General features: G+C 36.7%; 1 protein-coding gene across 25 annotated transcripts in view; it reads left to right on the top strand.

Annotated features, from left to right (window-relative positions):
• DLG2 (discs large MAGUK scaffold protein 2) overlaps positions 1 to 26422 on the top strand; it is a 1693368-nt gene that overhangs the window by 912864 nt on the left and 754082 nt on the right. Inside the window, exon 1 of one of the 25 annotated variants that reach the window (XM_032393571.1) lies at positions 15248 to 16102. The exons of 22 other annotated variants lie outside the window; for them this stretch is intronic. In XM_032393571.1, coding sequence (XP_032249462.1) covers positions 15998 to 16102 — 105 coding nt within the window. In that variant the 5' untranslated portion in view covers positions 15248 to 15997. Of the gene's footprint in view, positions 1 to 15247; positions 16103 to 26422 lie in introns of those variants that run through there. 2 more of the 25 variants (XM_032393574.1, XM_032393576.1) reach the window with 2 other exon arrangements.

Raw genomic sequence — 26422 nt, 5'->3', positions numbered from 1 at the left:
TAATTGGGTTTATTTCTTTAATTTCATCTATTTTTGTTCACCCAGCTGACTTCCCATGATTTTACAATGTTTAGTTGTATATGGTAAAATCTACCTCATCTTCAAAATATTCAGCATAAATTATAAGGAATTATGGTATTTTCCTGACACATCTACTGAGCTGGTTGTTCACAAACTTTTTTAAATGATGAAACAGTAATAACTGATGTATACTGAATGTTAACTATGTGCACAAGTATCCTGCTAAGTACTATGTATGCATTCTTTCTAGAAATATTCACAACTATGTGGGTAATGTCACTCAGTCTTTCCCAATTTTAGATGAGACAACAAGACTTCAGAGAGAATTTAAGCAACTTACCCATGGCCACACCAAGTGAGTGGCGTGTTAGCATTCAAGCCTTTGCTGATTCACTCTCAAACCTTGCATTTTTACCACTGTGCACCAAAAGCATAATTTCCCACTTTCTGGAAGCTAAGCATTGTCTTTGGAGAGAAACAGAACTGATTTTCATTTTGTCTCTACAATTATCAAGCTTTGAGAGCTTAGATACATTACTCAAGCTCTCTACCATTTCTTTTGCTTGTCTGTTCCGTGGGCACCATGCCCATCCCTTGGGGTTACTTTATTAAAAGACCTAGTACATAAGGGGCTTAGTGCTGTACCTGATATTTGGTGGATGTCTAATAAAGGCTAAATACCTTTTTCTTTCCCTTACACAGAAAAATATTCATCCCTTAGTGTTTCCAAATCTTTTCTATATTTTTTATTTGAGCCCCCAAGATCCCTGTCATAACAGGGATTATTATCTCTGTTTTAAAATAGAGAAGATAAAGGTTCAGAAATGTCACCAAGCTGAGTTTCAGTCACACACACAGCTTGTAAGGAGCAGAGCAAGGGCTCCATGCTTCTCACTCCTTTTTATACCTAAGTATTTACTTCTCAGAAAGACAAAGTAAAGGCAGAAAGCAGAGGATATCAACAAAATCTAAAAGGTCCTTCTAGGAAAACACATTCTGCAAAAAAGTATTTGCTCAATCTTCTATCCCTCCTTTCCCTGAGAGGCAAAAATGAAGAAGTATTTCTGTCAGGAAGGAAGAGTAGAATCTATTAGGAAGATTGCCCCTTTGCTCAGTGAAGGCCATGATCTGAGCTGACATCTAATTGTATTTGCTTATTTCAGAGCAGCAGATACTCAGCCTTTAGTGAGGACTGTTTTGTAATAGGTTAGAAGCTGCCCTGAGTATTATCAGAATGAGTTGGCTTAGTTACTGAGAGTGATCTTGCTGGTCCTGCCTAATGAAAAGCAGGGAGCCCCCTTATAAATGCACTGCTGTGTTATGGATCTGGTTACTACTCCCTCTAGCAAAGGGCACCTTGAAAGAGACTTCCTTCCTTTTATCACCACACAGTCCCCCAAAATACTTTAAACACATAAGCAGGAGGTAGAAATGGTTGATGCAACCTGCTCATAATCCTACAATTTGCATTTAGGCCTTCAGAACTCTTCCCCACCCGTTCTTGTGATCCAGATGAGATAATCATATGTAGATGGATTATGTCCCATATTCATCTAGGGTCCTCTCCTTCCTTTTCCTCTGGGCATCAGGAGGTTCGGGGGTAACCTTAAAAGACTGTTTGTAAAAGGCTCACCTATTTAGAAGGATAACATGCTTCTGGCTCTCTCTCTGGACCTATAAAGTTTCCTCTTACTCATACTAAGAGACTGAGTCACATCACATCCCCCCATAGCTGGGATGCAGAACCCATTTTTCTCTCTCCATAGCGCAAAAGACTTAAATCACAATTCCTTATTTGATCCCCCACTGTTGGTGCTCTAATGGGGTTGCTCTGCATTGAAAAACATAGGTCAGTAAAAGCCAAGATTTGGTTGATTCTTGTAATTTTCCTTAATTCTCTCACAATAGCTTGGGCCAATATTAATTCCAAGTTTGTGGCTTTACTGTAGAAGTAGTATTACCTAATAACTATGCTTTTGTCTCCCATTTTTGAAAGGAAGACTCTTTTGTTATGTTTGAAAGAATTTAAAAATGAGGAACCTAGGATTAACTTTTTAATTAGATATAATGATTAGAAACTTTTCATCACAGTAGTTTTCCTTTCATTATGAAAGGAAAATTGACAGTTTTTGTTCAGTTAGTGTTCACTGAAATGTTTTTTAAAGGAAATTATTGCAGAGTAAAAGGATATCAAAAAGCATATGCTTTTTTACATTTTTATGGGGAGAGATTGCTGATTTAAAGGAATTATAAAGCCCACAAAACATTATATTTCTGTGCCTGAGTAATATTTAGTCTCAGTGCATTATAAAACTTCACCCCAGTATAAATGTTTGTGATCCCTATGTTAACTGACCTTTGATCACATCAGCACAGTTCAGTGAAATCAAATTTGCAAGGCTTATTTTGGTGGAATCCATTATTTGTGCTTATGGCCAGCCTTTCAACTTTGGAGTAGTTTACATGTCACTGTCTTGACTTCATAGTATAATTTCAAATGATTTAGTTTGTTTAATTTGGGGTTTGGCTATTGATACATTAACATTCTTTTTTTTTTTTTAAGATTATTTATTTATTTATTTGACAGAGAGAGACACAGCGAGAGAGGGAACACAAGCAGGGGGAGTGAGAGAGGGAGAAGCAGGCTTCCTGCCAAGCAGGGAGTCTGATGTGGGGCTCGATCCCAGGACCCTGGGATCATGACCTGAGCCGAAGGCAGATGCTTAACGACTGAGCCCCCCAGGCGCCCCAATACATTAACATTCTATGTTCAACTTCATTTTCGGGTGAATAGGCCTGGACTTCATGAACACTGGGATAAATGCTTTTGATGACTCCAAGACTGGGATTTAGCTTTTGTTCTAGCCCAGAACCACCTGGCTTTTGAAAATAAATCCTAGCTGAACTCCCTGCATCTGTGGTACTCACCTCCCAGTCATTTAACAAATAACTATGAATTTTACTTGAATAATACTCTATCCTCATAGCTCTTTATTGTCTAAAAGTGCCAACCAGAAATTTATTCTCCTCACCTCAGAGGCCTTCTATATTTTCTCCTTCCTGAAAGCATTAATAATATTACTGATAATGATAATAACATTGATAATAAATTTACATTTGCTGTTATTAGCACCCTGACGTACAAACAAATGTTAAGTAATCCATTCAATCCTCACAATATGCCTGGAAGGTTGCAAACATTATTATTAATTATTATTATTCACAATTTACACAGGAGAAAGCTGAGACTTGGTGAGGTTAACTAAATTTCCCAAATTCACACAGTAAATAATTAATGGAGCAGACAGAACCATTAACCTTCCCCCAGCAAGATTTTTTGTTAATTGTTGTTGTTCCCCTGCCTACAAGCTTTACTAGAATCAAGGACTCTCTCCCCTTTCCATACTGTCTGTCTGTCTATCTATCTATCTATCTATCTATCTATCTATTTTTAATTCAAACTCCATTCCTTTTGCTTTTTCATCTAGTGCTTGCCCCTTGCCTGCCCTAATAACCTGGGCTCACCTCTTCCTAGCTCTCACCTGATCCCAGTCTTTTCATCACATAACTTGGAAACCTCAAAGCCACCAGGAATGCCATCCTCTCCTTCCCTGTGAAATAGACCAATGAGATATTTCTCTAAGGGTGTGTGTGTGTGTGTGTGTGTGTGTGTGTGTGTGTGTAAGAGAGGGAAGGAGAGAGGGAGGGAGAGAGAGGTAAAGGAGAGAAAAACAGAAAGCAAAGGGATGGAGGAGGCAGCAGGGAAAGGTAGCAAGAGAGACAGAGAGAGTCTTATTCAAACACTGACTAAAACACGTAGTTGCTACCTAGGGGAGACATGCTGATGAGGAGGAAGGAAAAGGGAGGACAGACTCTCAGGGAGCTTCATTTTAGGGCTGTTTTGATATCTTGAGTTGAGACAAGAAGTCAATCTATGAAAATTCTATGATGTTAACTGCGCAAAAGAGTATCCCTAAGGTGACCAATGCTCTAGCCCTGGCCCTGCCACTATCTAACTGCATAATCCTTGGCACATTCCAGTCATTTGGGTCTCAGCTTCCTGTCTGTAAAATGGATAAAACCATCCTAGCCTCATAGGATTTTTTTAAATATCAAATAAGATACTTACACAATGATGAAAGTGCAGTGGAGATTAGGTTCTTGAGGTGCTTATGAACTAGTGAGATGATAAACATAGGACATATGGATAGAACTTTGTGTTACATAGACATAGAAATAGGTATATTTAAAGAAAAATGATAGCTAATGATTGTTTATTGAGCCTTTATTTCATGTTGGTCTCATGAATTGACTTACTCAATCCTCATGACAACCATATAACATACATGCCATTATCAAACCTATTTTATAGAAGAGGAAACTGAAGCCCCGGTGCAGAGAAATGTGATCAAAGTCATATAATTAAAAAGCAGTCCAACTAGGATTCTAGCCCAGGACTCCAGATTCTGTACCTTAACCATGCTCTCTGCCTCGGTGTAGAGATAAAACAGTATAGGCATTGCTTGCAGAGGTGAAAGTACTGCAACTCCTAGCTCTGTGCTGCCAGTAAGGAAATTCTAACATCACAAAGCCCACCAACACAGCTCCTCTCCTCAGTGTCAGCTTTACCTCTGTGCAGCCTGCCCTGCCCTCTCAGCCACTTCCTCACGGGCCATCCACACACTTAGGCCATTCAAAAAAAATTGAGTAACTATGCTGTAGGGATCTTGCCTGTCAAACCTTTGGAAAACAGAGGTGCATAGGCTTACTGAAAGTGCCATTAATTTTTATTTTTCTGTTTCCAATTGAGATGTTTCTGCTTGGCTATACTTAAGCAACATGGAAATAAAAGATAACTTTAATCGGCATCCTTATAACTTCTTTCATGTTCTAGTTAGCAGTTCTACAATGCCTACATAAAATCACATTATCTTCACCTGTCATGTGATTACTTCTTTCCAGGCTTTTTACTAGAGTGGACCACAGGGCTAAGAATACCATAAAACCAAATTCACTCAGGGGAGTTATTGATTTTTTTTTTCCGTCTCACATTCCTGTTTCAACATGAAAAGCCCTAATTGCCTCCCTCCTATATTTAATATGTTGTGTGTTTTCAAAAACATCAGAGTGCAGCATTTTTGGAAACCACTGTGAGGCCCTAGACATCTCACCTCTTGAAATACAGTGAGGTGTATACTGCTGTTGCATAGACTACAAAGACAAAATGCTTTGGGAAACTTGGAAGGGAGGGAAGGAAAGCAATCTGAGAAGATGAGAACATGGTAATGGCAATCAAATAATATATGCTGACAAAAAGACCTGAGTGCGGAAAAACCTAAGTTCAAGTCTTATATCTACCATTTATTGCTGGTGTGATCCACGTGCCTATCATATAGCCATTCCGTGCATCTGTTTCCTCAGTTTAGAAAGGCGAGTGCTAATTGTGCCTGTACACACTCCATGTGGTTTTTGTGATAGTTAAATCCATTCATTTATTCAACAAATGTTTAGTGGGCACCTATCTCATGCTAGACACAGTGTACGTACAGGTGATACAATGATAAATAAAAGGATTCTTTTCTGTCCATATTGGGGTCGTTCAATGAGAAGTCCAGCAAAAATCTAAAAGTCACAAGAAAGAGGTTTATAAACTAGGTTCCATGAAAGGCTATGACAGGATGCCCTGATGGGTCTAGAACAGTGGTTCTCAACTAGATAGGATTTCATCCCCCCAGGGGACGTTTGGCAATGTCTGGAGATCTATTTGGGTGTTACTACTGGGGGAAGAGAGTGCTATTGGCATCTAGTGAGTAGAGGACAGAGATGCTGTTAAGCCTCCTACAATGCACAGTGGAACTGAGATTTGAAAGGTAAGTGGGAGAGAATTCTGGAGAAGAGGTGGGAGAAGATTTGAGGCAAAGTAACATTTGCATAGGAACTGACATGAGAATGAGCTTCATCATATCCTACGTACTGGAAGCAGACCTGTGGTGCTGCAGCGTAGACAGGGGAGAAAGGGCGCCTGATGACATTGGTGATGGGCAAGGTTAGAGCCGGTCAGGCCCAGGGGTCATGATGAAGTGGATATTGGGGGTTCCTGCGATGGCTTAAACAACCAACTGGAAGGAGCTGGGATTTACTGGGTAAGAAAATGAAAGAGACACAGATTTGAGGGGGAGGAAAGAGGATAAGAGCCCAGATTTTGAAGGCAGTAAGTCTGAGAGGTCTCTGAGATACTTGGGTGGAGATGACCAGCAGGCTGTAGAATATGCAATTCAGGAGAGAAATCTGGGCCAAGAATATAAATGAGGGAGCCATTGATGTACTAATATTTATTTTTTTTACATAAGCTCTAGGCCCAACATGGGGCTTGAACTCACTACCCCGATATCGAGTTACTCTACCAACTGAGCCAGCCAGGTGCCCCTGATGTAGTAGTATTTAACTGAGTGAATAGAGAGAGGGTAAAAAGTACAGGGGGAAGAGACTTCCTAGCTGTGAATGTGCTTTGTCAGCAAAATGTTCTCTATAAATATGAGGAATTCCTGTCATCATCAAGTGCAATACTTTTCATGTCCATCCATTTGTTTAACAAACTGTTGCCAACCCTCATTATATGTTAGGCTGTGTGCTAGGGGCTGGGGATAAGCGGATGAATAAGAATGACACCTGCTCTCAAAAAGAGTCAAGAAAGCAGGTAGAGGAGAGACGTTAAACTCTTAATACTAGCCTATCAATGAGTTCATGTAGCTTTCCTTCTGTCAGGAAAGTCCAGAGGAGAGGAGAAGAAGTGAGGGCTCTTGAAGGGGAAGAAGATGAGGAAGACAAATTTGATCTGCCTCATAGTTCTATCCAGGTTAACCTTGGCCTTGACCCTGCCCTGAGAGTTAATGCGCTGTGATCTAGTGTTTGACAGAACTATGTTCAAAGGAGACCTAGTGTCCTATTTGCTCTAGTCAGCTTCTTTGGGATCACTTGTTTTCTCTCCCTTAAAGTACTGGACTTGTGATTCCAAAGACTCAGCAGAGAGTAGGGAATAGTACTCTATGACAATCACTTGCATCTCTTAAACACCTTTGAAGTATGACTGACTGACTGATTGAATATATAGCTACTATACGAATTTTTGAAATTCTACTATATGAATTTTTATATACTATAGTTCATTTCATGCCCTCTGGAATACTACTGCATACAGGAAAAGTCCATTTGCCCTTTTACCCTGGTACAGTCATGTGAGTCTTGCCCCATCAAAAAAGACATGTCATTCTCTCTTAAATAGGGGAAAATGGGTCACATACGAATTTTTGATAATAAGAACTGTGGCCAAATTCACCATATATCTTTAAAAATACAAAAGAACATGGTAAATATACTAACATAAGTTTTCTGAAGTTTTAGTAAGCTTTTATCTATTTTAGGGCTCATTAGTAATAATATCAAGCAAACATTGAAAGAGCCCATCATATCCCAGGCACTGTGCTACTGAACATTTGCTTCTCTTCTCTGAAACTACAGTTTAGTGGGAAGACTAGAAGTAAAAAGTGAATAGGGATACTTGGGTAGCTCAGCTGGTTAAGTTTCCAACTCTTGATTTCAGTTCAGGTCATGATGTCAGAGTTGTGAGATCAAGCCCCACATCAGGCTCTGCACTGGGCATGGAGCCTACTTAAGATTCTGTCTGTCCCTCTCCCTCAGCCCCTCCCCGACTCTCTCTCTCTCTCAAAAAAGTAAATAAAAAATAAAGTGAATAAACAAATTATTTTAAATTAAGATGGAAACTCTGAGGAAGCAATCAGGTTTCAGGGGGAAAGAACATTAGGAGGATACATACTTTAGAATAAGGTGTGGTGATAATCAGGAAAGGTGAACTGCAATTACCTACATATTTCCTGATTACTGGGCAAATGGAGTCAAAAATATGAATTTATTGTAGATCTTACTTATTACTTTTTATTTCTTACTTATTAAATATATTAATAAATTAAAATGAAATTGATTAACTTCATAAACACTAATAATAGTGCTTACTGTGTGCCTGGTTCTGCTCTGAAGATTTACAAATATTAATTCATTTAATCCTAAAAGGTAAGTACTATTATAATTTCCATTTTATAGATGAGAAACTGAAGCAGAAAAAGCAAGTAACTTGTCCAAGGTAACATAGCTAGTAAGTGTTAAAGCAAGTTACATTAGCCTCTGTGTCTGTCTGTAAATTGAGAATAGTACCTTCATGGGGACGAGAAGGATGCTGCAAGGGAAAATAGTTTTTTAAGAAGTAAAACAGTAAATTTCTATTCTTACAATTTTAATATCAGTTATAATGTCACTGTTACAATGATGTAAGCTCTGAACTTTAAATGTGACAGGGAAGCCAGAAATTTTAAGATGGAGGATCCTACCCTTAAGAGAGCTTACTGTCTTACTAGAGAGGGATTATCAGCATGCATGACATAATGCATAATTCAAAATTACATGGGATATCTTTGCTAAATTTAAGGTCATATCTGTTAGTGCTTATTTTGAGAGGAAAAATGGGATTACTGAGGATTAAAATATATTCACAGATCACTGAATTATAGCTCTGAAAGACACAAGAGATGGTTGAATCTAAGCTTTTCATTTTATAGATGAATAATTGAAGCTTGTCAAATCAAAATAAACAAACTAAGATCTTACAGCTAATTAGGGCAAGAATCATAACTAAGAATAAGGCCCCTGGATATGAAATCTTGGCCCTTTTTTCTGATTCAACTTATCCATTTATTTTGTTTCCCTTCCTACTAAAAAGTCATTGCTTTCTAATCCTCTCCCCTCCTGTGAGAGATAGATCAAACTACAGGTTTGTAACATTAAATGGTGACAGAGCTTGTCACATGGGAGAAAACCCAGAAGATTAAGACTTTCTGCTGGTTTTTCTAGGAACTTTTAAAGAAATTTTTAAAAATAGCTTCAATGAAGTATAATTAATATCCAATGATCTGAAGATACTTAAAACATACAATTTGATAAGTTTTGACCTATGAAACCATCCATTCAAGATAATGAACATATCCATCACCCTCAAAAGTTTCCTCATGCCCCCCTTGTAATTTCTCCATCCATTTCCTTCCCCCCACCTTCTTTACCTCCTCATTCCCAGGTTCTCCTTTCTGTCGCTATAGATTAGTTTGCATTTTCTAGAATTTTATGTAAATGAGATTAAACATTACATACTTCTTCTGTCTACTTTGATTCAGCATGATTATTTTGAAATTCATTCATGTGTTGTATGTACCAATAGTTCATTCGTTTTCATTCATCTTTCACAATTTGTTTATGCATTCATCTTTTGATATTGGTCTAGTGTTTTGCTGTTACTAATAAAGCTGCTATAAATATTTGTGTACAAGTCTTTGAATGGACATACGCTTTCATTTTTCTTGGGTAAATACATAGAATAGTTTAATCATATGGTAGGTGTATGTTTAACTTAAAAACAAAAACAAACAACAACAAAAACCACTGTACTGTTTCCAAAGAACTTGTTCCATTCTCATTCCCACCAGCGATGTAGGAGTGTTTCAGTCTTCCCCATCTTCACCAATCCTAGGGATAGCCTGTCCTTTTTTTTTTTTTTTTTTAATATTAGCTATTCTAGTAGGAGTATAGTGGTATCTCATTGTAGTTTTAGTCTTTATTTGTCTACTAAATAATGATGTCGGTCATCTTTTTACATGCTTATTTAATACATGTATATTTTCTTTGGTGAAGTGTCTGTTAAAATGTTTTGCTTATTTTTAATTGGATTGTTTCTTTCCTTATTATTGAGTTTTGAGAGTTCTTTATATATTTTAGAAAAAAAATCCTTTATTAGATATATAGTCTGTAAGTTTTGCCTCCATTCTGTGGCTTGTCTTTTCCTTGTCTTATTAGTATTTTTCAAAGGATGGAAATTTTTAAATTTGATGACGTCCAGTTTATCAGTTTGTTCTTTTATGGTTGTGCTTTTGTTACTGCATCTAACCTAAAGTCACAAAGATTTTCTTCTACTTTTTTCTTAGTTTAATGTAGGTTTTACATGTAGGTCTATAATCTGAGTTAATTTTTAAAGATAGGCATACATCAAAGTTTGCTATTTTGCATATAGATATACAGTTCTTCCAACATCATTTGTTGAAAAGATGACCTTTTCCCCATTGAATCCTCTTTGCACTTCTATTGAAAATCAGTTGTCTATAGATGTGTAGTTCAATTCCTGGAGTCTCTATTCTGTTTGTTGGTATATTTATTTATCTTTTTTCCAATGCCACATTGCTTTGATTACCTTAACTTTATAATAAGACTAGAAAACAGGTAGTACTTTTTCTGAAATTTTATTTTTTCTTCTCAAAGTTGTTATTGGCTATTCTATATTCTTTGAATTTCTATATAATTTTTGGATCAGCTTGGCAGTTTCTCCAGGACAAACAAATAAGCAAACATACAAATAACATTACTGAGGTTTTTATTGGGATTGCATTGCATTGAATCTGTAAATCAATTTTCAGAATATAATATCTTAACAATATTGAGTAGTCTTACCCAGAAACATGGTACATCTCTCCATTTTTATGTCCTTAATTTCTCTCAAGAAAGGTTTGCGTTGTTCACTGTACATGGTTTGCACATGTTATATATAGTTTATCCCTAAGTATTTTATATTTTTATCTTATAAATGGTATTGTTTTTATTTCAATTTGCATTTACTTATTGCTAATATAGAGAAATACAATTGATCTTTATATATTTATCTTGTATTCTGAAATCTTGCTGAAGTCATTTATAAATGCTAAAGTTTGTTTTAGATTCCACGAGATTTCCTACATAGACAATTATGCCATATGGAAAGAAAGACACTTTTATTTCTCCGTTTCCAATGTTTATTTCTTGACCTGTGCACTGTCTAGAACCTTGCAGATAATGCTGAATAGAAGTGGTAGGAAAAGACATCCCTATCTTGTCCTGAGAGTTTTTTTTTTAAGCCAGGAATGGATATTGAATTTTGTGTAATGTTCTTTCTTGCCCCTACTGAGATGATCATATGGTTGCTTGTTTGTGTCAAAAAAAATAATATCATGGATTGTATTGGGTTGTTTTCAAGGTTAAACCTACTTGGTCATGATGCATGCCTTTTTATATGTTGCCGGATTCAATTTACTAAAATTTTGTTTAGAATTTTTGCATATATATCATATATATGCAAAATTTATATATATATGTGTGTGTATGTGTATATATATATATATATATATATATTCATGAGGGCACATGGGTATTTGCTTTGTTGGTAATATCTTCATCTGGTTTGGAACCAGGGTAATCTGGCCCCCCAAAAACAAGTTGGAATGTATTCTTTCCTCTTCAGTTCTCTGAAAGAGTTTGTATAACATTATTATTTCTTCCTTAAATGCTTGGTAGAATTCATCAGGGAAGGCATCTGGGCCTGGAGTTTCTTGGTGATAGGTTTTTAATTATAAATTCAATATCTTTAATAGATATATGGAATGACTATTATGTTACTTATGTTTCTTGAGTGAGTGTTGGTAATTTATATTTCTCAAGGAATTCATCCATTTCATCTAAGGTGTCAAATTTGTTGGCATAAAGTTGTTTATGATATTTTCTTATTGACTCTTTCATAGCTATAAGACCTGTAGTGATGCTACTACCTCTCTCATTCATGATTTTGATAATATATTTCTTCTCTCTTTCATCCCTCATTAGTCTTGCGAGAACATTATCAATTTTATTGATATTATCAAAGAACCAGCTGTTAGTCTTATTGATTTTCTTTACTTTTTCTTGTGATCCTTTTTATTTCCTTTCTTTTGCTTCTTTTGTGTTTTTTTTAGTTTGCTATTTTTTTTTCTAGTTGTAAAAAGTCCAAGCTGAGATCATTAATTTGAGATCTTTTTCCTTTTAAATGTAGATGTTTAGTGCTCTTTATGTTCCCTTAATTCGGTCTTTAAGGGTATCCAACAAATTTTGATATATTGTGGTTTTACTTTAATTCAGTTCAAATACATACTAATTTCTTTTTTTTTAAATTTTTTTCTTTAGCCAGTGAGTTAGTTATATGTTTTATTTAGTTTCCAAATATTTTAGGACTTTCCTGAGATTGTTTTACTTTGATTTCTAACATAATTTCACTGTGGTCAGAGAATATACTTACTTTGACCTGACTCCCTTTAAATTTATCGAAATTTGACTATGGTTCAGAATATGTCCTATCTTGGTAAATATTCGGTGAGTACTTGGAAAGAATATGTATATTTTGCTGTTGTGGGGTGGAGTGTTCTCTAAAGGTACATTAGCTCGAATTGATGGATGGTTTTGTAAAGGGCTTCTGTATCCTTATTGATTTCTGTCTTTTTATTCTATTAATTATTTAGGGTTTTTAAAGCTCCAACTATAATTATAGATGTGTCTGTTTCTCCTCGTCACTTTGGTCTCTCCAGAAAACCAACTCTAGCTCCTCAACTCAGCAAGTTCATTGGGTTTCAGCTGGGTCCCCTGCAATGTGGCTGGCTATTCAAGGTTGTAAATGGGGAAGTCACAGGAGTTACTTTGTTTTTTTCCTATCCCTCAGAGTTTACTGTTCTTTGTTGGCTCATATCCCTATTTGAAATTCATTGTTTCATATATTTTGTTCCGTTTTTTGGTTGTTTCAGACCAGAGTGTAAATCCAAGCCCTGTTACTCCATTTTTACTGGAAGTAGAATTGTCATGAAGTTATATTTTAACCAACCACCAACAGAAAGCATTCAAATGCAGACTTGTCTGGGCATGGTAATACCACCATACAAAAAGTATTTTTAGACATTCTAAGGCCTGTAATCTAATTTAGAGTATGGTAATATATTTAGATATGATGGACATATGGCTTAGTGACTGTGTTTAACAGAAAAATGGTAGCCATTACCATTTTATCAGGCATTGTGCTAACAGGATGAAAATATGTACACTCTACTTTGTGGGCAGGGGCAAATGCACATTGAAAAGTTGTTGAAAAGAAACAGAGGCTTGAAATACATTTATCTTTGCATTCTTTGTTTCCAGCACAGTGCTGAGCATATAGTAGAGCTCAATAAATGTTTGTTAATCTGAGCCAAGTTGTTGAGCTAAGTCAAATATTTGATCAGGTAAGATTTCTGGTGTACTCCACTTGAACGTTGAAAGTAATAGATCACAGAACTTACAACAGTGATTGGGCATGAGTATAAAATATGTTATAGGTCCTTAATAAAAGCTAACTCATTAAATAAGTAATATGACCTAAATAATCAAGCCACCTAAAGCCTCCAAAAGTATGCCTATGCACCTACTTAAAAATTGGGGAATAAATATATGGAATTTACCTCCTCATGGTTTAAAAAGAGTTTCACTGAATTTATGCACATTGATGCTCTAAAAATTGGTTAGAGCTAAGATTTGTTAGCATTATGAATAGGAAGCTACTGAGTTTGCATTTAAGAGTAGCTTTGGTTCCGGTATAAATCTTACTATTAAGCTCTCTTAGTGTCATGGTCCTTCCAAACCAACCAGTAATGAACTCTAATTTCCCACTCTGCTTTTGTTCTACTTTTCCTTCCTCAGGAATGTCCCTTATCTATCTCTGCATGTCCAAATTTTACCCTAACTTCAGGCTTTAGCAAAGTGTTAAATCTTCCTTGAGGCTGCCCTAATTTCCCCAATGGATGTATTCTTTTTTTCTTTTTCATTGTTTTGTAAATAGTTTGTGCTACCTCTTTTATGGCACTAACCCCTGGCTTTTTGGTATTCACTCCATGTATCATCCCTTCAATTAGACTTTAAGCTCCTTAAAGACAGATTCGACATCTGATATATTCATTTGTCCATAGTACAATCAAAAAGTATAGCACACAAGAGGTGCTTAATATGTTTATTGGATCAATGAATGAATGAATGATTTTATGTAGAGTTCCTATATGTAGACTGCAGATTATCTATGCTTTTTCTAAAGAGTAAGGAAAGGAGGATCTTTTAGGACATTCTGCTTAAATGAAAGAATGAAGGGACCCGATGAATAAGAGGTAGAGGAAGTACAAGGTAGGATAGAAGATCCAGCTGGGGACTGAAATAATGGTAAATATTGGCTCAAAGAATTCAGAAAGGATTGGCTGGAATTTTGGAGGATAACTTACAAAGCACCTTTTTTTTATTTTCCTGTTGTTTGCTAAGAAATACAGAACATTTACTAGTGAAGGAATATTTTCTGGAAGTTGTGGGCTGCCTGGTCGACAGTGCATGAGAAAGAAGCATGTGGCTGGGGCAGATGGGAGAGTCTAAGGGCAGGAATGAAGGCAGAGGAGGGACTGTGGGTGTGAACTGAACAGAAGAACACCATGAATGAGCAAAAGAGAAGGTTGGTTGAATTGATATTGAAAAATAAACTAATGGCAATAGCCTTATGGTGTATATTCCTGAGATATTAAGGAAAAATAATCTTCCTACAAATTACCCAGGTAGAAATTTTGGAAGATCAATTCTACTTCCAATTCCTTCAATAAAAATTGGAAAATAATTGAGATAAAAGGCCTTCAGCCTTTGAGATTTTTCACACCACAAGGTCATTATCATGAATTAATCTGCCATCACCAAGACATAAATGCAGAAAAACTAGGTAACCCAAATCATGCAGCTCTTCTAGAAATAACACAGCAAAAATCCTTCATTTATGTCATCAAACTGTTTCCTATAACTTGTACCTTGTTTTGTACTCCTTAGATTTTCTAGGTCAATTAAAAGCACAACTTCATTTTTTATATTATGTATTGCCCTCAGTTTACCCCTTACCTCTAGAAATGCTTGAATACATGTTCTCCCTGTTGGCTCTATAACTAGCTCTGAGTGTAGATTCCTTTGGAACTTCTGAGTGCTCAGCACCTTCTTTCAAGATGCATTACCCCCAACTCAACAATCCCACAGAGACTATAGGGGGCTAGTAGATCCTCAGTTTACTTTGTGGGCTCCTGTCTTAGGTGAATAAACATTCAGAATATGTCACTGTATTCTGCTATCCAGATTTTATTTAGTGCTTTATACTGGTCTTTTTGTTGTTAAAGTGTGTAACCAATTTCTCTGGAATTAACACGTTCCGATTCTGTGCAGACCACTCTGTGGTCCCAAAACTATTTAAAGGCTTGATTCTCCTGACATTAATTATGAGAATTCTACTTAGAATGACAAATAAATGTGATTTTTCTCTAATACATAAAGCAACAGAAAGGTCTTCTAATGGCTTTTAAATTTTAAGATAAATAATTGACTGCATCTTATACGTAGGAACCTTGTGACTAGTCTTTAGGGATACTTCCAGATACACAACTCTGTAGTTAACAAAGCAGTAATACTCCATAGGTGAAAATGTCATGTCTAGATCTTAACTGAAGTGAGAAAAGAGTTTGGACATATTAAATAACACTGTGAGAATGAATGTATATAATTGGATTTCTCACACAGCCCGGACGAGTGTAGACACCTGCATATGAACATATATGTGTGTATGTAACCCACTCCCATCAATTTTAATACTTTTCACAAGCTACTCAAATTCTACCTTCATGGCCTGCCACCCAAATCTTCTGGTAGAAATATTTTTTCACATCTCTTTCCCTCCTACTTCTTTCCCCCCACACACTTATGGTATGTGCAGTTTCGCCAGACCCGTGTGAAGACAGGGGAACATTGATGGGATTGCTTTTCACAAGTGTGGGAACGAAAATCCTTCCCAATGAAAACATCTGTCTCTGTTCAAGTCATGCCCAGTTATCCCCCAAAAGAAATGTTCTGATTAACTTTTTTTTTTTTTAAGTCTTAAGATAGCAGTTTGTGTAGCAGATCTAATTAAGAAGTTTATGTAACAGATCTGCAGGGTTTTTTCCTTCTTCAACTGGGTTCTTTGAGCTCAGTTTGAGTGTTACTAGCTTTCGCTATGCAACGGCCAAGTGCTTCCCGGGCTGAAAATTATCAGCTTTTGTGGGATACTATTGCTTCCTTAAAACAATGTGAACAAGCTATGCAACATGCATTCATTCCGGTAAGGAAAATTTCCTTTTATTCTCCTAAAGATTTTTTTTTCTTTTTCTTTTTCCTTTTATAGCTGTAGATAAATGGCACATATTATATGCGTTTAAAGATGTGGTATCTTCTCTGTAGCTCTTGTTTGGGATAAATATATCTCTGTCTTTCTCGGTATGAAGTCTGAATTCTTAATATGGCCAGACATTGATAAATGAGAAAGAGTAAACGGTGGTGCAAGCAAACTCATCCCCCTAAAGAAAGTAGTTTCTAAAAGTAACATGTACTAAAGAAAGGGAACAGGATTAGATTTCTCGTATTAAAATTTGATATAACTTACAGTACATATTTCTTGGTTAATTCCCCCAGAACTCCTTAGAATGGCTTGAATATCTTTTGCAGTAGGTTTGATACATAGATCAAGAATCCAAAAGTTAGTTCTTACACTTTGGTTGCTTATCCAAGTAAAAATCCACCCTAAAATCTCTCCTGAAAAGCGTGACTATTCCCTTAGTAAAGCAGCGATGCACTATTTAGAAATTTATAAGTATAGCTGATAAAATATATAGATATATAAAATGAATTAAAAGTCAGTATCATTGTGTTATATATTGCAGAAATAATGTTTGTGCTTATAATTATTTAACCAGAGGAACCAGGCTAGCTACATCAGATGGGCAGAGATGAGGTAAATGGGACTTGGAAGAAGAGTTTTAAAATATTTGATTCTTTAATTAGATCTGTTTTGAGGGATTAAGAATAAAGGAATTAAGAAATAATGAGCACTCTCAACAATTAGTCTCTGCTAAAATTTATTTGGAATCTCTCAAGAAAAACATTATTTCTGATATAGAACCTCGAGACATACCTCTATCCATAGTGGGAATAAATCTTCTTTGAAGTTCAAGTTATTTTCAACTGACTGAAGTTAGGTGCCATTATATTTTTCTCTGTAACTTGGGAATCACCGAAGTGTCTCAAAGACTGTGCTACATTTAAAGTTCTTCTCATGAAGTACTATTTTCTAGTTGGGTCTCTGTAAATTGATCTTGACTGTTAAACACATAAAGCATAATTTTTGCAAGGAATTTAAATACTAATGGTGAAAAGCTCTCTAAATCAGATTAAGTTATAATGATTCTACATTGAACTGAAATTTGGTGTGTATAGTTTGCTTCTCCTGTCTTTATTAAACTGTTATTCCTTGGCTTCATCAAGGAGAGTATGATATTCTTTGTGAAGCTAGTATCACCTAATTGTGGAGCTTTCTCTAGCCAGGCAATTATTTTCTCCCTTCTAGGTTCCTTACAGCACCTCCACTTTATCACCTAACATATTTTATTACAAGTGTTTTCTTCTCTCTTATATTGTAACTTCTTGGAGTCAAAGAGAAAAGGAAAGTAAGTTGAAGGAAGAAACTAACACTTACATGTTTGTTTTCTTATTTTCCTGTCTTGAGCTCCCTAAATAGAGGATGCATATATCCTCGGGGTCTAGCACAGTGCCTAACATAACAAGGGTGCTTGGTGAGCACTTGAGAAATGAAATCAAATAACAAATCTCCAATTCTAACATTTCCAGTTAATACACGGCAGTTTTCATCAACAGCTTTGTCTATACTGACCTCATAAAATTATTTCCATTTAAATCCATCTGGAGAAAACACTAAAACTTGACTAAAGCATCGCAATGGAGTGATGGTGGGAACAGAAATGTGTTAATGCAGGGCATAGAGCCTTGTGGGAAAAAATAGCCTTCGATTCAATTCCCATAGTCCATGGGCCACTCTTGCTTCCATTCTTGTGTCTGTTCCTAATCCCCTCTACTGCACACACGCACAGACATTTCCAAGTTTTATTCAGGTTTGCTTCATTTTGACTCCTCTAAATCTTTTTTGAAGATATTAGGAATTTGTCAATCTGTCAAATCTTCTCAATGTTTTTTCTAAGTCTTGCATTAAATATATCATTATATCATCACAATTTTATGAGGACTGCTTTTAGAAAACATAGCTATTATTAAAATATTACTATCAGTTGGAGATAAATCTGTTTAAATTGAACCTCAGTTTACTTTTTGTCGGAAGATGAAATTTAGATCTCAGAAGAAAGACTATATTTCATACTTTATGCACTTTTTAAACCCAGTGATAATGTATTTCATACACTCACAGACACACACACATATACACACACACATACATGCATGGATGCATGATATTCTTGCCTAATTATACCCTTCATTATTTGGGATATACAAATAAATTCCAAAAATACATATATTTGCCATTATGTATTAAGCATATTGAGGAAATGACAGAGTATGTTGATTTAATCAGTTACCTCCTTTGAAATAAAACTGGTTCTCTTTTAAAATAAAATATTGGAAATGAATAATGTCTAGGAAATGTAGACACATTTTCTGTAGCTATCTTAGGACACCTGACCTGAAAACTTCACAAACATGTAAATGTTGTTTGCACATCTCCTGTAAGTGTGTATTTCTAACACATCATTAGAATTAGACATGGTCTGGACCATGTCTCGCACACACAATAAGCTATAGAATACAAAGAGTTTTTCAGTCAGTGCACTTCAGTGAACTAATAATAAACCTGACATAAAATCTGAAGTCATAATACAATCAATCCCAGAGAATCTGCCCATACAGCCTAAAGTTTATCTTGGTGAAAGGAAACTTAAAGCAGCTGATACCTGGAGAATGTAATTGTCCCAAACAGTCTACACAAACAGGGAAGCCACTAGTCCATGAAGTCTTTCAATGCTTCAGTATTTGATTTCATATAATAGATCATGCCTTGTGATGATGAGGTGGACAGCAAATCTGGAATATCAAGCAGATTCATCTACTTTACCCAAAAGCACTGCATGTAGAACAGCAACTTGGAATTTCCCATATCTTTAGCATAAGTGCCAGCCAATGTAAGTTGTAAATATTTATTAGATGGATAAAGGATAAAAAGCTCTCTCTTGAGTCCTATAAATTGGTTCCATCATTGGAGCTGTAAGCACATCCTTCTAGACATTCAGTATCTTGGGGTCCAGATAAATCAAAGGTTTTATTGTTTTATTATTCAAGTGAATGGATATGCTTATAAAAACAGTCCCATAATCAGTAGTTCTTTTCATAGAAACTGACCTATGTTTCTATTCACTGTTAGTTCATTCACTTCACTCATCTTTTATTGAGCTCCTGCTATGTCCCAGGCATAGTCCAAACACAGGATAAGGACCTGAAGGTACACTTTAACTTTTATGACACCATCACTTTGGAAGAGACCTTCATTACCCCTTGCCCAAGTGGCACCCCACTGTTTCTTGCTGCAATGAACAAAGCTGATTTTCCTTATGCTGCTAGTCACTGTGTTTTAATTTTGTCTAATGTGGATGTCATACAGCTTGCTGAGCATTGGGAGAGATACTAAGATGAATCAGTTAGGAGAACCCTGATGAAACCTACGCAGAGTTCTGCTCATGAGAAATTTTTTCAAACAGATACACAGATGACTTTAACACCAGATACTAAGTGTTGAGTGCCCTAAGTATCCATGAATTACTGTAAGAATTAAGGAAAGGGGTGAGTTTCACAGAAGAGTATCAGCTAGATTTTAAAGGTTAAATAGAATATTGGCATGCAGTGATGATGGAGGAAGAGGACCTTCAAGTGGAGGGAACAGCAAAGGCACTTCCTAATTGCGTAAATGTGGTCCATTTTTCCATCTGCCCATTCATTCAACCAATATTTATTAACTTTTTATGTATCTGAAAACTGTATAATATGACTGAGCTTGTAGCAATAAATAGGACAAGCTTAAACCTGCCCCAAGGGCATTTACATTTTAGGGGTAGAGACAAACATTAAATAAACAATTATACATATATCTGTATTGCACACTTTGATACTATCCTATGAGTGCTGTTCATAGCATTTCTCAGAGTTGCAATTCAGTATTGTACATACGCATACCCAGATACACATCTATTATAATAGTATAGCAACTGTAGATATTTTGCAAAACCTCTGCAAACAAGACAAATGGAATAAAATATTCTTTAGAAAACATTTTGTAGTCCTAAACTACATGTTCATTTCCCTAGCAAACAATTAGTGCATCCTGTCTGACACATCCTGGGCTTGGTACTTGTAGTCTAAAAGTGAGAGTATTTATTGAGCACCTCTTTTATGTTGTGTACTGTTCTAAGCACTTCACACATTAGTTTATCCAATTCTGTCAACAATTCTCTGATGTGGGCACTATCCTCTCCATTTTACAAAGCTTACAGAGGTTAAGTGACTTTCCCATGATCACATAGCTAGTAAATGGAAAGACTGGACCTTTGAAACTAGTTATGTGACTCCAGAACTCATTTCTTTTTATTTTATTATGTTATGTTAATCACCATACATTACATCATTAGTTTTTGATGTAGTGTTCCATGATTCATTGTTTGTGTATAACACCCAGTGCTCCATTCAGTACGTGCCCTCTTTAATATCCATCACCAGGCTAACCCATCCCCCCACCCCCCTCCCCTCTAGAACCCTCAGTTTGTTTCTCAGAACTCATTTCTTAATGGGTTCACTAGAAGAAGGAGAAAACCACTAAGACTAAACCGGTTGCAACCCAGTGTGATAGGAGCAGCAGTCTCAAGGAATGCACAAGCCACAGTAGATGCAGGAAGGTGGAAGTGATCGATCTGCCTAGATTGGAGGCGAAATATGATGAAGGAAGATTGAAAAGAGAAGTCTTGAGATGGTTTTAAAGCAAGTGAAGGAGATAAGAAAGGATGGAAGAGTAGGTACAAAGGCCCTGAGGCATAGAAAAGCAGTGTGGAATGAGGGCTAGTTACCAACTTTCCCCGAGTCCTGATCTTCCTCTTTGAGCACCAGGCAAGCAGGTCAGGGACAACAAGAAGTCACTGAATAATTCGGGCTCAGATGTAGGCACTGGAGCCTTTGAAGAGAATCTCCAGTGGAAAAAAAGATGACTTGCAGACACCCGGCTTCATTACCCTTACTACATACATCCTGGCCTGCAGGTTAACTGTGCCTGTAGGTGAGGGCATAGGCCTAGAGACACAGAGATAGCTTATGTACAGATATGAAAGAAATGTAGAAAGAGAAAAGGAGATGAGAAACCACATGGTCCCTAAGAAAGATACTGAAAGAAATGAGCCTGATAGGAACAGTGAGAGACTGGCAGAGGGGACTGTGGTCTCCTGGGTCTCTCGGAATCCCCAGTCCTTAATTCCTGTTCATCAGATGGTTAACCTGCCATGCTTCCTGTTCTTTCAACTTGATAGTTCAGATTTTGCTTAAGCTACTGTAAGTGGCTTTCTATTCTCTACAACCAGAGAACCTTCATGAAGACAAGGGCTAGTTAGTGGTCCAGGGACAGGAACTAGCCCTACAAGAAAGAGCAGAACAATAGCCGGAGAGAAGGCAAGCAGCTCAGCTGAGTACACTGGGCTTGAAAGGTGAGGTTCCATCATTTAAGACTTAACTCACGTCACCTTCCCCAAGACTTCTGTGCCTTCTCCCTCATTATTTCAACCCTGATTGACATTCCCTGAAGAAAAATAAGAGTAGAGAATGTGCTCACACACTGCTTTAATCTATTCTTTCTTATTAATCATCACAATACCAACAGGAAACGGCCCCAATATTATCATCTCTGTTTTAGATCAGGGGGGTCAGGTACCTTGTTTTTTATCATACAGGTGGTAAGACCAGGAGAGAACCCAGGCCTTCTCACCCTAATCCCACCTGCCTTTCTCTTTCACACCCACCATGGGACTTTGCCTCTATTTCTCTTGTGATATTGCTTGGCTTTGTATTACAAAAATTTGAGGGATTTCTCTTATTTTTACATGACACTGTAAACTCCTTATAGGGCAAAACCTTGTGCTTCTCCTACCTACTTTCTGCAGTTCCAACTATAGTGCCTTAAATATGATGTTTGCTAAATAAACCTACATGGGCCGATTAATACTTAAAATGTGAGAACTTAGGCAGCAATGGGATGATAATGAGGAATAATGCTTCTTGTCTGGAATACTTCCTTAAAGCCTGTCTCCTTGGCCCCACTATCACTTCCACAGACCCTGCCTCTGGTCCTTGGATGTTGACTTTGAGACATTGTAAGCTTAGGTCAGCTCTAAATAGGATTTGCTCAATGATGAGTTTCAGTCCTAGTTCATGGTGTTCCAAGTGTGTTTTGTCCTTTTTGGATTCTAAATATTACTTGACTCATCATCCTCAATCATGTCGGATTCATTTCTCTGTTTCATTCCTCTTAGCCTCACTTCACACTTCTGTCTAGTAATACCCCAGTTTTTAGTCTATTTCCTCCTGAAGAATATGAACAAGGCTATTAATGGAATTTCTATTAGTAAAGGAACAAAGATGACACTTAATCTATAGAGATATTCAACCAAAGGGGGGGGGGAGATAACTACATCAGAAGCGACCTGAATAATTGCAACAGCCTGGGACTGCATGAACATTTGCAGATTTCTGGTAAAGTGGAATGAGATTGTTCCTTTTGTTTTTTAACAAAAAAGCAAGAACTTGCTATCTTTTTTATCTTCCTCACTTGTGCAGTTTACATTTTCTTTGACTGCTGGTCTTGTGATTCCTGTGCATAGGCATCTCGAGTCCATGAAAAATTCATGCCAGGTGCAGGATGCCTTCTCTTTATCCCATTGTTGCTCCTTGTACAATGTTTATGTGGACTCATTACAATGGGTATCAGTGCAGATATATGTTACCGTACAACAGAGTAAAGCCCATTCTCTGCCACTCCCACTTTCCCTACCCACTCCAATAATTGCAAAAATAGGACCCACAACATTTTGTTACAGAGCAGAAAAACAGGTAGTGTTCAGAGCTAATAATATCAGTCCTCCTCCAAGTAGCAAAACAAAATTAAAACACACACATATCAAATCCTTAAAAACTTTAATGAGCTAACACTAGATATGTTGTACTTCTTTAAGCTTCATTTAGATCTTTTTATTTAGCAGGGAGATGCTTAACAACAATGGAGTTTCTGATTTTTATCTTGAAAATATACTGCTTTTGCTATTGCTACTCTTGAGATCCCCTCTATACAGCTACTACCATCTTCCTTATACTGCTCTATCTTGTTACAGTTTTCAAAGCAGCGTAAATTACATTATTTCTCTTTATAACCTAGCAAGGCAGGTTTTAATATTTCCGTATTATTTATAAGAGAATTAAAGTTGAAAAAGTTGAAGTGGCTGGAATCAGAAGTGGTTAAGGAGTAAGATATAACCTAGTAAGACTAGAAGCTCAATCCAGTGTATGTTTGCTCCAATTCAAGAGTTTTAGCTACTTTGAAAAATCTGAAATTTTGAAAGGTCTGAATCCTTGCTTAACTTTCCTGGACCTCAGCTTCATTCTCTGTGAAATTAGGATTTATACAGATCTCTTGAGGGTTGTCTGTGTTTTAAATGAGATAATGTGAGTTAAACCCTTAGCACAACGTCTAACCAAAGAAAGTGCCCAGGAAGGGTTGCCATTATTAACGTTGCTAATTAGTCCAATGTATTCTTCTACAAATTGCATAGGGTTTTTATATATGATCCCGTTTGCTTCTCAAAGAAGCACACTGGGTTGATAAATAATTATTTGTATCTCCATTATACATAAACAGAAAACGTGACAGTTTAAACAAGGCTAAAATCATAATATAGGTGAGGGGAAAGTTCTTAAATCTCAGTCAGATGACCCAAGTCCTAAACTCCTTTTATTACTATTTTTATGATATTCAAAATTAGGTTAAAATTAAAATCAGGAATTACCCAATCCTTATTTATAGCTGTATGTAACCTTAGAAATAATTTAGAGAGTCAAGTGACCTGACCAAGTTCTACAGTACCACAACCATCCCTAGACACCTTATCTGCTGACTCCAAGTACAAAACTAGGAGGTGCTCATCCTATAACATAAACACATACCAGGCGAATGTTTTTGTTGAGTTAGAGTGGGCAAAAAGGGGTCATAAAATGTAAGGTTGCAAACATTATATTCATAAGGAAGTTATCACTTTTCCAGTTAGTTAAAGACATCTTTTATAAAACAAATGAAGGTTGTAGTATGTCTGAGTTTACAGTTTCGGTGGACAAAGTGGTCCGAGAGTAAAGAGGAGAGTCAGCTTGAGAACTACCAGTTTGCTCTCCACTTATGGCAGAGTCCACACACACCATAAAACAACCTCCTCTATACCTTCTTTCTCCTCTTTTTATTCTTCTCTCTTACTGTTTCCTTTTCTCTCCTCTAACCCACATCAACAGATAATACTCTTCCGTCTTTACTCCGAAACACAAAACTGTAGCTTATCCCGAGACTAAAAGGAGGTTAATTGGCAAGCAGAACCCTTGCTTTGCAGAATAACTGGGAGTAAGGGAGCCATCGGAAAACTGAGAAACCAAGACTGACATAGACATTGCCCCTCTGGGAAGCTAGGGCAGCTGTGGGGCTAGGAACTGGTTGGCATTTTGGACCTAGAGATTTGTAGGCTCTTTGCTGTGGAACAAAGAGTTCATTGCCTAGTCAATGACAATATACAAACACATCTGCAGAATATATTCTTTGGCATCAGCAAATGCTAGCAATAGTTAGCTAGCTTCTATTTTTCTCATCCTCATTCACTTCTTTTCTTTTTTAACCTATTTTTTCTGTTTTTCCCTAATGAAAACAATTCCAAATATAACGTTAATTTTGAAGACAGAATGGCTAAAGGGAGATTGATAGGCTTATAGATATTATCAGAATTTAAAATAATGGAAATGGAACTAAAGTGTTTTCTACTTTGTTCCTTCTGCAACCCAGCCTAAGTGCCATGTTTCAGAGGCAGGTATTGAAATACCTTCCAGTCTAACATGGACATTAGCACATTATGGGTTACTAATGGTAAAACAGTAAACCAAACTCATATCGCCTTTTTGTCTCTCTCCTTAACATTTCCTCTCATGCAAAAAAAAAAAAATCTGAATGAAATATTTTAAGACTTTCTCTATGGTTTAGCCTATTATGTTTTTAAACTTTGTATGATCTAATATCAAATTCTGGTTAATAGGGGGGAAAAAGGAAAACAGAATTTGGATGTTAGCAAATTCTTCATTTTGGAGATAAGTCTTATAGAAAATGGGGAGAGGCAAGGATAGAAGAAAGAGCTTGGTAATACTTCTTTACTTCACTTCAAATATTTTTGAGTTTTTAATATGGGAGGGAATTCTTTGCCACTAATTGCATGGTCTTAAGGCCAGAAAATTAACTTATTCACAAGAAAAACAAAATATAGACTATAAACATAGAGCAAGATGATCATAAATGCATTTGGAGGTACCTTCTCTAAGATATGCAGAACCTCATCCTTTAGCCAATTCATTAGAAACCACTTTATATCATTGATCTTTTTCCAATTTGATTTTTGTCTTATTTCACCATGGCTTTCTTAACATCATAGCTTCTAACTTTCTGTACCTGAATGATAAAAGCAGAGATCATCATTATCCAGAAAGAAGATTTGTATAGCATCCCTGCTTTCTTTCTAGTATTTCCCAGTAGAGCAAAATTTATGATGAGTGAAATCAAATCCTTGATGAGACATAGACTCTTAGAGGTCATCCATTTCACTCTCTACTCTTCAAATATAGAAATGAGTAGGGAGGCTCAGTGAATTGCTTCTTCACCCTGAGTTAATGAACTTGCTGGTTCTAAAGCTTCAATCTCCTGATTCCCAGTCCAGTGCCATCTTTATGCCAGTGACATAATTCCTCAACTGGATTGTGGTTACTTCCAGGGAGGTAAAGTGCCTAACTTTTGATAGCCATGCAAGAACTACCTGAGACATTAGGTTGACTCCATTATAAATAACTTCAAACATTCTTATATTTAAAAAAATAGAGGGGCACCTGGGTGGCTCAGTCAGTTAAGCGACTGCCTTTGGCTCAGGTCATGATCCTGGAGTCCCGGGATCAAGCCCCACATCCGGCTCCCTGCCTGGCAGGGAGTCTGCTTCTCCCTCTGACCCTCCCCCCTCTCACGCTCTTTCTCTCTCTCTCACTTTCTCTCTCTCTCAAATAAATAAATAAAATCTTTAAAAAATAAAATAAAAAATAGATAGTTATGAAGTAAAATATTAAAACTATGAGAACTTTTTAAGATAAAATATGAGACTTTAAATGAATGTTTTGGGGGCGACTGGGTGGCTCAGTTGGTTGAGCGACTGCCTTCAGCTCAGGTCATGATCTCAGGGTCCTGGGATCGAGCCCTGCATCGGGCTCCCTG

The sequence above is a fragment of the Phoca vitulina genome, unplaced genomic scaffold (genome assembly GCF_004348235.1).
Source record: "Phoca vitulina isolate PV1807 unplaced genomic scaffold, GSC_HSeal_1.0 scaffold74, whole genome shotgun sequence".
Classification (NCBI taxonomy): Eukaryota; Metazoa; Chordata; class Mammalia; order Carnivora; family Phocidae; genus Phoca; species Phoca vitulina.
The sequence above is the reverse complement of the archived record's forward strand: the minus strand, read 5'-3'. Positions and strand labels throughout refer to the sequence as shown.